This window comes from Glossina fuscipes, unplaced genomic scaffold (genome assembly GCF_014805625.2).
Source record: "Glossina fuscipes isolate IAEA_lab_2018 unplaced genomic scaffold, Yale_Gfus_2 197, whole genome shotgun sequence".
Taxonomy (NCBI): Eukaryota; Metazoa; Arthropoda; class Insecta; order Diptera; family Glossinidae; genus Glossina; species Glossina fuscipes.
In genome coordinates, this window is record NW_023998540.1 from 470,221 (window position 1) to 484,141 (window position 13,921).

At 32.8% G+C, this 13,921-nt stretch overlaps 1 protein-coding gene across 2 annotated transcripts in view; it reads left to right on the forward strand.

The window, feature by feature from the left end:
* LOC119641941 (sodium/hydrogen exchanger 9B2) overlaps positions 1-6,585 on the forward strand; it is a 35,839-nt gene extending 29,254 nt beyond the window's left edge. For both annotated transcript variants that reach the window (XM_038040867.1, XM_038040868.1), the window contains 2 exons: positions 112-213; positions 6,040-6,585. In XM_038040867.1, coding sequence (XP_037896795.1) covers positions 112-213; positions 6,040-6,354 — 417 coding nt within the window. In that variant the 3' untranslated portion in view covers positions 6,355-6,585. The remainder of the gene's footprint in view (positions 1-111; positions 214-6,039) is intronic.
* Positions 6,586-13,921: the final 7,336 nt, after the last annotated feature.

Consider the following 13,921-nt stretch of genomic DNA (forward strand, 5'->3'; position numbering starts at 1 on the left):
GCTTGGTAATGCTTTTTTATTTTCCTTTTTAATTTATTGAAATATTTTTTGTTTTCTTTGCTTTTTGGCTTTTTTTTTTTGCATTTGTTTTATTTTGTCTTTTATTTACAGTCTCGTTTAGTATTTGCCTACGTATCTACGTATGGCGGGCATCTGACGAAAAAAGAACGAGCCTACATTACAATATCCGGTTTTCCCAAAGCAACTGTCCAAGTAAGTTTCCGTTCGTGTGTCTCACCATAGCTGATTCGTCATTTGAACTTCTGGCGACGTTACTTACTTACTGCCTTTAATACTTGCTTGTTCTCTCTTCTTGCTGCTACTGCACAAATTTCGAGTACCTCTTAGCGTTTGTTTAAGTGTTATGCGCTGTTGTGTGTTTATTTGTTTGTGTGCGTGTTTAATGTATGTGTGGTCATAGATGTTTCGGTTAGTTTTTAACAAAATCAAGTTGTAGCCGGGTATACGTTGCACTCTGTTGGTTAACTCGAATTGGCCAAACTTGCAACTTAAAGCCCGCAAAGTGTACAATAACAACATAGTTTTCGAACAAGCATACAGCGAAAGGCATCAACAGCTCCCGGAGTTTTTTTGTTTATGTATTATTTATGTATATTATAGTTGTGTTGCCACAATAAAGTGTTGCCACTTGTGTTAGTTTTTGAGGCTTGTCAGTGGTTTTAAACACCATACCAAAGCGACACAGCAAAGCATAGAACTACTACTAACATTACTACTGCTAGCAACAAACAGAAAAACAATCTATTCCCTCTTAACCAGAAAAAAAAAAAAAAAAAAAACAGGAAGAACGAAGAAAACATAATATTAAATGTTTCATTTCATATTTGTAGACTTGTTGTTGTTATTGTCGTAGGTTTTGTTTTGTTTTTTTTTTTTTGTATTTTTTGTCGTTTCATTTGGTTTCTTGCTTTACTTGGTTGCATTTCCAAAATACTTTTCGGTGTCGTTTGCTTATGCAGCCGTTTGGCTCATATGTTATGCTGCATTGCGGTTAACTGTAGCCATGTTAGGTTAAATGTGTGGTTGTCACACTTGAAATGTTGGTTGTGTCGTGCAACAGTAATCACAATTTTGTTTTTCTCTATCTATCTATCTCTCTCTCTCTCTCTCTCTCTCTCTGCCCATAATATAACAACAATCTTTTTCCAGTTATTATTTAGCTTAGAGTATTGTTCGTCTCCTTTTAATCCTAGGGCAATAACAAAAAACCAAACCATTTAAGGCGAAATATTTAAAATTTTTTATTTTACCAAATTAAAGACCATAAAGAAACAAAAATGTTTGGGTAAATTCTCAACAATACGTTCACCTCGTCTTTGTCAGTTTCTCTTTCATGAACCCCTAGGAAGAAAGTTGTGGATAATATAATGTTTCTTCATGAGTTAAATTATTTGACCTATGATTATCGTTACGTTTGTCACGGTTATTAATGGGCCAGCCCGCATTTGTTACTAAAACAGTACTTGCCACTCAGTGAGTTTCTTTTAAAAGTTAACATGACTGTAAGAGCTTCAAAAAGGTATGCTTTCTCACAAATCTTGTTTGGTTGCAAATAAACGCAGCAGAAAAATAATATCTAGCGACGGATGTCGAGAATATTGGAACTACGAATGTTTTGCATATACCTACCATGAACTAATGATCTCATGACAATTTTTCGGAAAATTTGCTGCCAAAAAATAGGCGAAAAACCGCACGTTTGCTGCATGTTTGATCGAAAAATGGTTTCGACTAACGGTAAAATTTCAATTTCAGTTTATTTGTAATTGGATTCAAGAAATGTTAACGTGTGTTAATATAAATTGAAAATGAATTGGAATTGAAATATATTCGGGAATTGTAGCCATGGCCAGATCATTTTTGCACAAAGTATGACGATGATCCTGACGAATATAAGGGTTACGGCTTTTCAGAAATACTTTCACGGGATCGCAAAGTTGTAGACGAAAATATGAAAAAATTCTGTTCATGTTAAGTCCTGCACCCTTAATCGATCAAGGAATGCTTATGCTACACTTCAGTTTCCTATCTTCATTATTGTGACTTCATCGCATATCATCAAACTCAGTACATATCATCTTGAAAACTAGACCGGATCGAGAAAAACTAGTTTCTTGCAAATAAAAGTCATTGAAAAATATTGAAAAAAGCTTTATAATAATTTTATTCAAGTTCAAGGGTCATATTGGCCTAAACATAGTTCTAGTGTTAAGTACTAAAAAAAATATTATTTCTCAAAGCCCAACCAATTTGTGGGATTCTGCGGCCAGCAGTCACTATTCCAAATTTAAATTACGAAAAACAAAAAAATTATTTAATCTACATATGTAGATATGTAAAGAAACATGTAGGATGGATTTTTTAGAAATATTGAGTTCTACATGACTGGCAAGCGTTTGAGTGGAAAAGTTTAATTTTCAAACAAAAAAAATGCGTTTATTTGCGAATAAAGATTACCGCGTATATCCTCTAAAGAAGGTCGTTCTAAAGATGCTGTGAAAAACTCGAAAGAAAAATAATGAAACATATGTGAGTTATGCTGCGTGCCGAGTTAAAGTTTCAAGTGCCCATCTACGCCCATACAACTATGCTTGAATAACCAAATTTTTTGTTTTGATTTAAAGATTTGTCATGCCCACTTTTGCCTTTTTATGTCAGTTCATGACTGTTTAAGGAATCATTTAAGCCAATTAAAAAAAGAAGATTTTCTGAAAAATTTACCGTAACTTTACCTCTTAGTGCACATTCCGCAGCTGTTGATTTATTTGCACAGCAAATTATTTTTCCGAATAAATCAACGCTTTATTTAATGCATACGCTTCGCAGTGTTTTGTAACATCGTTACATTGTCTTCTTTTCTTTTGCTCTTCCAAAGAAGTGAAAAAAGCGAAATACACGTACGGCATACTTGTGCATCAGCAGTATTGATACGCAATGTTATTATAAATAAGTTAAAGAATATTCACGTTTCGGTGGCATTTTACCCTTACTTACAGACCATTTTCACAAAAAGCCAGTGGTTTTCGGTTCATTGATACTCTATACATAATCCCTCCAGCCCTTCCATACCTTGTAAAACCGAACAAGTATATCACTATTTAGGTCGTTTAGTTACCTTGCCTTTGACTTGAAACGTATTCCGAGAGAATTAATAGAAATTTGAGGGAAAATGGCTCATTAGTTTTATTTCAAATTTCGATAACAATAGATGTCTTTTTCTATTTTATTGATATGATATGTAAAGCATATTTTCAGACAAAGGCAGGAAATAAATATGGTTATAGTTTTTTAAATAGTTTAGACGACATTAAAGTTAAACACTTCCAACAACAATTGTATAAAATATCTTAAAGACAAGATAATAACTCTCACAGGATTTTCTCTCTCTCTCTCCCTCTCTCTCTAGACTAACCCTGCATCCTGCATTCCTGCATCGCAGTTTAATCTAAAGAAGCAATGCTTTTCATACAGAAATGGATTTATGGCATACAGTTGTGGTAACTGCTAGTAGGTTGAATATTGACAAACTTCAAAATTATCAACCCAAACCCATTCGCCTAACTCCTCATGCCACAATCGTCTGTTTTCAATAAAACTAAAGGCTAAAGATCCCCGTAGATAAATCCAATGAAATAAGAAGACTGAAATAGGCATCACATACTAAATCTAGTAACTGTCTTTCTTTAAGTTCATTTATTAAACTTTATTAATTTGCACCCACGTACCCAGGGACCCACATATTTATATAAACATCGGACATCATTGTATTAACGGACAACAAGCTTAGACCATGTCATAACACTTACTTCTGCGTTTACGGAATATATATACATAAAATTCGCTAAAGGGTACATTTTCCAACGATAGATATCCGAAGTTAATAGCGATCAAGGCAAAGTATACCTTTTGTTTAACGCCCAGTTTTTAATAAAATGTCAAAAACACACACATGTCAGATGTAAATTGTGATAGTGAATCCATTCACAATTTCCTTTTCTTTTTGTCAAGTTCAGCTTGTTGACGAACGCTATACCTCCGAGCAAAGAAGAAGAAGACGCGAAGGTAACAAGTGTATTCAATGACAATGTCTTCTTTACCCCGAATTTTTTATGGAATCCAATTCGGACGGGTAGAAAAAAAAGAGACCGAGCAGTAATATTTTAGAAAAATATTTTTTGTAGTTTATAATTATTGTATGATATGTAAACCATACTTTTGGACAAGGAAAATAATTGACATTTCAATGATCACAAAAACATTGTCATTCAAGGTAGCGCTTAAAGCAGTGAATCTTTTATAAAATGGACTTGATAATAATATCCGTAGTTTCAGCAGATGAATACATCCGGTAACTCTATATGAACTCTGTGGAGAAAAGATCAGTAATATTCTAGCTGAAGATGTTTGTTTCAATTTCCATCTGAAGTGACAGCTATCCCACGAAAGTACAAGACATCATGTACAACCGAAGACAACTGGATGACAACGCCTCCCAACCTTTTCTACAGATTCAACCTACGCCTAGTGGATCTGTTCGCAATATAACAATAGTAACGCCGTTAATTAGTAACCATTTTATTGCTAGCTTTTTCATTCCCATTATTTGTATTCGCAAAAAATAGATAATAATAGAATAATAATAGAATATTAGAGTGGTCTTCAAGACATAAAAATATGATTTCTATTCTTTCTATCTTCTTCGTATGAAACGTAAACCATATTCGCGAACGAAAAGAATAAAATGCATACAATACGACCTGAGCGTTATCCCAACGTATGATATATGGCAGCATAAAAGCTGCATACACTTCTTTACTTGATATAAAAATCAAGAATATAATAACTATGCAAAGGAAAATTTTTAAAAGAAGATACGTAATATGAACCCTGTTGCTGTGGTTGAATTCAACGAAAAATACATTTTTAAATGAGTACAGGAACGTGTAAATGTACACGTACATTTATATAAAAGAGAAGAGACAAGGCTTATGAAAATGAACTGAAGATATCTTGTATAAGAAAATGATTTTGGCTACCAAAAGAGGAAAAAAACATAACAAGAAAAAATAAAGTGTTATGAAAAATTCCAGAGAAACGAATGTGCCATTAAAATGTTGTCTACGCATTTATATGCATAACTATAAATATATATATATATATATATATATATATATGTGTGTGTATATATAGAAAGGAGTCTCTTGTTTGGTGATATAATACAACTTAACAGAGAGAAGAAGTTCGTCATTAAAAACACATTTTTGGGGACGCGATAGATATTTACTAAAAGTATATTGTTATGCGGTTGTATGCGTAGGTGCATATATTTCTTCTTGTTTTTTTTTTTTTCTTTTTAAGATTATGATGCAAGGCAGAATGTATTAAAGAAAATGGAGGCGCTGTTTTTTAACGAATCAATGAGAATATGAATGAAAAGCATAAGGAAACTGCGTTTTGTTGGGTGCGATAGTGTCGGTGTGTGAAAGCATGAAAATTGAGTAAAGTCTTAAGTAATGTGCATATTTTTCATTTTATATGCGTACGTATACATATATATGTGCATATATAAATATATATATATATATATATATATACATGCAAATGCAACTATGATATAGATATATATGTATGAATGAATGTATACATGTGTGGTTGTAAGCAAATGGCTTGCACTTACCCAGAAACCGAAATGAATAAATTTTGTTTTTGTTTTTGTATAAAAATACTGCTAATGGGGGAAACACTCAGATGCGCGTAAACAATAAAAGAACACCATGGACAGTGTATAGAGGGAGCAAAAGAATAATGTGATAACAAATGAATTAAATTAAAGTAACGGAAAGAGACCAAAATTCCCTTAAGTTCAAATTTTGAAGGAAATTCTTATAAAAATTTAATTAAAACGTTAATGTTTGTCTTGCAACGATATTTTACATATGTAAAGCAAAAACAACAAACTGTTATTTGCCCCATTTAATGATTTCTTTGGTTCTTTTTGTTTTTATTCTTTAATTTTAGGCAGCTTTGGGTCCGATAGCTTTGGATTTGGCCCGGTCGTTAAATGCTTCTGCAGATAAATTATTACTGGCAAGCAATGTATTAATTATATCGGTATTAGCCATTATTTTTACAGCTCCTCTGGGTGCAATACTTATGTTACGTTTAGCTCCTCGCTGGCTAAAACATACCCCGTTGGAAGGTTCGCATCCATATGCATTCGATAATCCCGCACAATACTCGGTAGAGGACAATACTATTGATACGGTTTGCGAGCAATGCCATCGCGTTGAACCTATTAGTTCTCAAAAGAGACGGAATTCGCTTAACGTATAAGACATTCATTCAAAGAGTTAACTAAAGAAGTATTACTTAGATAAACATTTTGATTTGCTGTCTTATAAACAGATGCAGTTTTTTTTTTTTTTTTTTATATACATTTGCCTTCGATTTATGTTATGGTAGCGTTGATAGCATTGAAGTTTTCTTTATGTAATGTATTCTGTACAAATTGTAAGCCTAGGAGGCCAGTTATAATTTTGACAAATACAACAAATATAATACAAAGTGGTCTTATTGCAAGTCGGCATCCGATTTTTTTGAAACTTTTCAGCTTAAAAAAAATATTATGAAACATGTAAATATTTTGGGAATATTTTTAGATGATTTTCGATTATTTATATGAAAAGACCTTGATGTGTACCCGGAATTACAACAATTTTTCGGAATCTTTTGCTGAATCGGGATAAGTTTGTCTGTCCAGGTATTTTCGTATTCAATCTACAGGTTATATAAATACAGATATTTTTATAAAATTTGCTTTTGACCCAAGGACGAATGGTTCGAATCGGTCCACTTTTCTGCTCACTGAGTAATAGCAGTTTGACCTTCTAAATTAGTATGAAAAATTTGGTTCGACTGGGGCAACTTTTTTAAACCCTTCTCATATCGCTGTTTCTAAGAAAATGGAATCGAAAGGACTAATTTTTTAGTATTCAAGCAAATTTTTTGAAGGTGGAGAATAATCCCGATTTGGACCTACCTATTGTTAATAAGAACACAATTGCTATTCAAATTGGCAATACGGACACTGTTCTTTATATTTCTCTCTTGACAAAAACCTCTTCTCTTATTCACTACAAGAGAGAGATATAAAGAAACTTCTTCCCCTCTTAACTCTTCCTCTCTAGCTCTGAATTATCCCAGTAGAGGTTCGAGGTCTACTTTTTCGCCTATCAAAAATTCGCCACTTGTGGCTTCTGATACACGCGTTATAAATACCGTGACCTAAATGGCTATCCCATCTAGAAAGACTATATTTATCTTCAGGCTAGCGCCGAAACCCTTTTGTGGGAATATGATGAGTTATTTGGCGGGGAAAAATTCCATCGTTTGATCTAAAGTCATCTTCAAGTTGTCAACAGCTTAACCTAGAGCTATATCGTCTTTTAGAATTTTTGTACCCACAGCAATATGTTGAGTAAATCATTGTGGCCAAATGTGGCTTGGTTTAAGGAACTCATTCTGAGAAACAAATCCCGTAGTAAAATCTCTGTAACGCATCCAGCCACAAAACACTGAGCATGTCCATACGTTTACTATCTGTCATTTACGAAAATGTTGGGAGCCTGAGTTCTAAAATAAATACGTACGTACGCTTACCTTAATTGGTACAAAATTTTCATGCATGGTTTTTACTGAAACTTAGCTGAAATCCGAATTTGTACTATCTAAAATTTTTCGAGATAACTTCCATGTTTTTGGAAGGGATAGAGTAGATCGAACAGAGAGTGTTGTTTTAATTGCCATTTCAGTAGTATTTTCATCCTGTTTGCTTGAACTTATGACAACATCGGATATTGAATTCATTTCGATAGGGATGAAAGTGGATAATAAGATTGTGTTCATTAGGTGCTCGTATATTCCTCCTCATGCCGATGTGTCTATTTATACGGAACCTGCTGCTCTAATTCGTGATATTATTAAAGCGCCTAAGCCTACGAGAATAGGGAGTGCTGCGGGACTTTACTGTTCTTCTGAAAGTTTTATTACTTGGTCCGTATTACTTTATCAAATAGGGCTAACACGTTTTTCAACGAAATGTCGCACTTGAACCTTCAATACATGCAAGTTCGAAATTGTGGATTAGTTGATCTGAAGGTGTGCATCATCCATCACTTTGACCGTCTTTCCAAGGGCTGCATGATAATTTGGGAAAGAGCTCGGATATACAGTACGATCAACTAAGACGTTACTGCTTCAAAATTTGCTATCTAACATTGGATGCGACGTCGCGATGGCCTGTTATAGGATATAGAAAGGTAAAAATCTCGATTATGTGTAGCAAATGCAGACACATCAATCAATTATTGATATTTCGGGTAATTTTTCCTCGTATTCATTACGCATATGAGAATACTGACGTGAAAGAAAATATATATCTTGAATGTTTTCATCGACGAATTCGATATCATTACACGTTTACTCTTCGCTTGCATTAGGTATGTATGCACCGATAATTATATGTATATATAGTTTCCAGAACTATTACTGTTGCGCTCTATTGGGACAAAATCAGGGAACTATGTTTACGTATCTAAGTGGGTAATATTTAGTTATTAACATGTGATGGCATTCTTCAACGAATCTTTAAAACCCGACATCTCAAGCTAAAACATAATAAATGGAAAACAAGGATCCTGAAGACTGAAAGATGCATATGTTTTTTATAGTGTTTTACATGAGTGCTCCGCATGCATACATACAGGCTTCTTTAGGCGATATGAAAATTTATTTTATTCCTTAACCAATCGAATATTATGTTCACGTTTTCATCTATATCCTGTTTAACCCCTTAACGTAAATGACGTCCATAGACGCCCATTGCATGTGCTTGTAGATGCACGCGATGTCCACATTCTTAGGATTATAAAACAGAAAAAAGGAGTGTAAGAAGTGTGGAAGCACTCACTGATTTTAAAACACATGCAAACATTATAGTCAAGCAAGGCCGACTGTTAAATACCATGCACCACATTGTCTAACACAACTCTTATTTCATTATAGAACAAAAAATTGTTTCTATATAAAGGCATGTTTTTCATGTGCGTATTTATGGGAAAGCAACCTAATGTGGTAAAATTTTAATCCTTATATAGGGCGGGATCCAAATTTAGGCATAGGCGGTGCAAATTTTGTAGTGTTCAATTTTATATGATATTACTATTAAAACGTATTTTTTATCTTTATCTTTATTCTTTTTTTTTTTACCGATCGAAACCATTTGCAAAAGCATTCGTCCTTGATTAAAAAACGTCAACGTACTAAATTTCACCATAATATTTACAACATTTCGACTTGTAGCTTGAATACAAATTTACATGGGTAGACATCAGACGGACAGGCAGGCTTAGATCAATTCAGATTATGATTCTGAATCGATCGGTATAATAAAACGTAGATCTATATTAAGGCCTTCTGTGTGTTACGTACGTCTGCACTGACTGTACCACAAGCGGTGTATGGTATAATGAGCGCCAACGTGTTAAGTGTAAATTCACAGGAAACAGGTAAAATGTTAAGTCATTTCTTGCGTATTCACTGGAAAGCGTAGCCGGCTGCGGTCTTGTGTTCAACGTAAATCCCACGAAGTAACGATGGAAGTGTTTGAAAAAATTCCCAACGACACATATCGCAATAGGAACAATATAAGAGCTGTATGCGCATAGCCGTAGCAGTGGCATTTCTCGCAGGAGAAATAAAAATTTTCCCTCAATCTTGGCAAAGTATTTCTAAGGTAAGGATAATTAAAAATTATTGCTTTACTTAAGACAAATATTTTTTAAGAAAATAATTAATAGAAAATAGCAAGGAAACTTGGCTAGCGAGTAAAAGTATTTTGAAGAAACACGTCAACCTGCTGGCCCCCTTTATATTTTCATTATATATCTTTTTCTTGCATTGCAAAATTTCTTTAATGATAAAAAATTGGAATCTAGGGAGGATTGTGAAAATCGACTACTAAGGTTTTTTGCAAATAGAGACCAGGACTTCTATGAGAGAGGCATTTTGAAGTTACTTTTAAAATGGCAACAAATCATACAACAAAACGGTGCATATTTGACCCAAATCGGACAATCCGAATCATGTTAAATAAAGTCCTGAAGTTCATATAAAAATAATGGATTTCTTTTTCCCCAAACTAATATTAAATAAATGCAATGCATGTCAAACTATATATTTGTTATCATAGATATTTTGAACTGACCAAGTCCGCCATTTAAAAACGCAAAAACATGTACTTCTAACTGTTGCGAGAGAATCGCATCAATTTTAAAACGGGCACTATCGCCCTACGATCACAGGCTAATAGGATTTATTTATCACTTATTTAGTTATCGAGAAAGAAAATTGGAGAGAACATAATAACACGTAGAAGGTATTCTTTCTTTTAACGGTGCAAAAGCATCCTAGAAGGGCAGATCAGCTGTTGTAGAAAAAGTGCAATATGGCAGAAGGTAGAGCGGTAATGAAAATGGTCTTCCTCAGGATGAAGTCACAATTACCAACCTAATTGTTAGTATAATATGCTTTTCCTTATTATTACAGCAACAGTAATTGGAAATTTAAGACACGTCATCTCACATGCATACGAAGCATCGAAAGTTATGAAAGATGTCGGGAAAGAAGTCGAAACTACTTATACCGCGCGAAAATTAACGGCCCATGCGGGCAATATATTGGAAATAGTCGACAGGCTTGAACGTAGCATCCTGAAAAGGCAATCCTTTCGCTTAAACCTTTCCATAAACTTGTAATTATTATTTAATCTCAAAGTCAGATGACAAACAACAAAATGATGTGACTGCCAATATGAAACAACAAAATTTGGGAAGTGCATAATCCCAAGAGCGAACCAAAATAATAACTAATATGGAAGCATGAAATTTACAAGGCATGCATCCGCATTCCAGTTACCAAGGGCATTTGCGACCTTATTTTTTTTTAACTTTATTCATATTATTCATTTTATGTGCAAGAAATTTTGGACTTGTTGCTTTGAGCTTAAAAACGGGCGTTTTGTTGAAGTTCGGGAAGAGGGACCAAGGAGAAAAAAGTGCAAAGTTCTGCGTGCTACCATGCTTTTGTTGTGCTTCTTAAAAAAAAATTCAAAATAGTTCTTCTAACCACTTTAAGATGTCGACAATTTCATATGTAAAATAAAGAAACAATTTTCAGAAAGATTGGATTGCCCTTAGTGAACACAAGATGAGATAAATTGTCTTTTAGCATATGAGCAGATTAAACTTTGAAAGATTCACTTAAAACTTTGCATTCATTTCATGAAAGAAATTTCATCTTCATTTCATATTTGTATGTTTAAGTTACTTTTCATATATTAAAAAAAATTCTTTTAAGTTATTTTGTACACATGAAACTATTAAACTTCTTCTCGTATGTCCTACATAAATTGCAAGCCTAACAGATAAGTTATGACTTTGTTCAAGTGAAAGTAAGTAAACGTTTGAAATCATTAACTGGAACATCCATATATTTGAGCATATATGTATATGAAATTTCGACTTGATATGATATGATAATAATTATCGTGAATTGATGATGATGATGACATAAATTTTTTCTCTCTTGATTTGCATTGATATGTATAAGGTTTGCTTAGAAGAAAATATGTATACATTGAGAAGAGAAAGAAAATGTCATCCATCACTTCTTTTTTTTTTTTTTTGATGTCGTCATGATTTCCGAGATATCATATTATCTAGAAATTTCTTAAAGGAATATCATAATGCAATAATATGTGCGAAGACATTGAATATTGAAATTATTCGAAATAACTATTTATTTATATATAATAAACTTACCTTCAATGTCTAATTAGAAATTTGGTAGATTCCCGTTTTTAGTTTTAATTAAGTGTTCATCATTTATTAGAATTCACTTCACATAACCCGTCACGCACTTATATTTTCTACTTTGCTATAAATATATATTAAAAACTACGCTATGTAAACGGAAGATTGCAAAAAAGGCGCTACTTCATCAAAAGCTATTTACAATTTTTTAATTTTTTATTAAATGACAATTTTTCGATAAATTATGGCAATAGCAATAATAATTAAACGACGCCATTGAAACTTTCCATGTTCTTCGGTTAAAACTTCTTCCGATAAAAACTAATTTTTGACACGCAATGTTTGCTTCGTTAGTACATCGGCGACGACATTGAATATTGAAATTATTAGAAATAACTATTTATTTATATATAATAAACTTGCGTTCAATGTCTAATTAGAAATTTGGTAGATTCCCGTTTTTAGTTTTAGTTAAGTGTTCATCATTTATTAGAATTCACTTCACATAACCCGCCACGCACTTATATTTTCTACTTTGCAATAATCATATATTAAAAACTACGCTATGTAAACGGAAGATTGCAAAAAAGGCGCTACTTCATCAAAAGCTATTTACAATTTTTTAAATTTTTATTAAATGACAATTTTTCGATAAATTATGACAATAGCAATAATTAAACGACGCCATTGAAACTTTCCATGTTCTTCGGTTAAAACTTTTTCCGATAAAAACTAATTTTTGACACGCAATGTTTGCTTCGTTATTACATCGGCAATTTTATGCATGGAAAGAGAGTAAACATTTTAAAGAAAATATTTTAATTCTCCCATTGCGTAGTTATTACAACGCAAAGTGAATGAGCGGAAAAACAAAGAGATCATTTGCAGAGAAATCTTACTACGTTTTAAGTGTTAATGCGTGAGAGCAAAGTAAACATTTATAGAAATTGAGTTTAAAATCGATATATACATCGAGAGAGAGCGAGAGGGAGAACACCAAAAATTGTAAAGCATTGCTTAAATGTAATATAAACGCGTAAAACCAGCATCTATTTAACTGTTGAGATTGCAAAGTGATGCCTTTATCAGTCAGATTTTGATTTCACCATCATTTAGGTTATTTTTCTGGACATTTTTTTGTTGCTTCGATAAAAGTATTTTGCTTAGAAAAACAAAATTCTAAAATTATGTATGTAACTGAAATACATGGATAATGTTGAATTTATTCTAAATAAACGGTTATGTCTGTCTGCTTAATTTAGAGAACTGAGCAAGAACGTACTGAATTTCTAATACAAGTATTATTCGTTAATATTCTGAGTTCACATAACTCACTCTTATGTATTTATGTGTTCAACACTTCACTATAACCATATTGGAATGTATTTTATAATAATTATAATTTTTGAATTCTCAAAAAACTGTTTAACCATTTTTCACTAAGTTAATATAAAAAACCTATTTCAGTTCTTCGAGACTTCCGCGAATAAACCCATATTTTTTTTGTGATATAAGTCAGCAATTTTATGCATGCTACCAAGCAATATAGTTGAAAGAAAAAGCAATGGGATCAATTGCAAAGCGTTTTTTATGTGATAAATACTAATGCGTGAGAGAAAAAGAGTTTATATGTAGAAATCGAGTTTGTATTCATTGTTTTTACTAGTTATAGACTCTGTATTGAAAGAAGTCGTGCTTTTATTGTTAAATACTAGAAACTCGAAAGATTATTTTTCATTTCATTAGAGAAATTTTTACACAAACATTGCATATATGCACAAACATGCCCCATGCACGAGCACATTTAAACCATATTCTCTGTCTTTCTTAATACTGCCATGCACAAGCATTGCTCTTAAGCAGGTATACGTGGTTTGTTTGGCTTTATACCAGTTCGGACACAGATGATTATAATATATATATACACATATATATATTATATATCTTATTTATGTATTTTTTTTTTATTCCACGGATCATTCAGAAAGGAAATGAAGAAAGGGCGGAAGTATGGGGGAGTCTGCGACCCA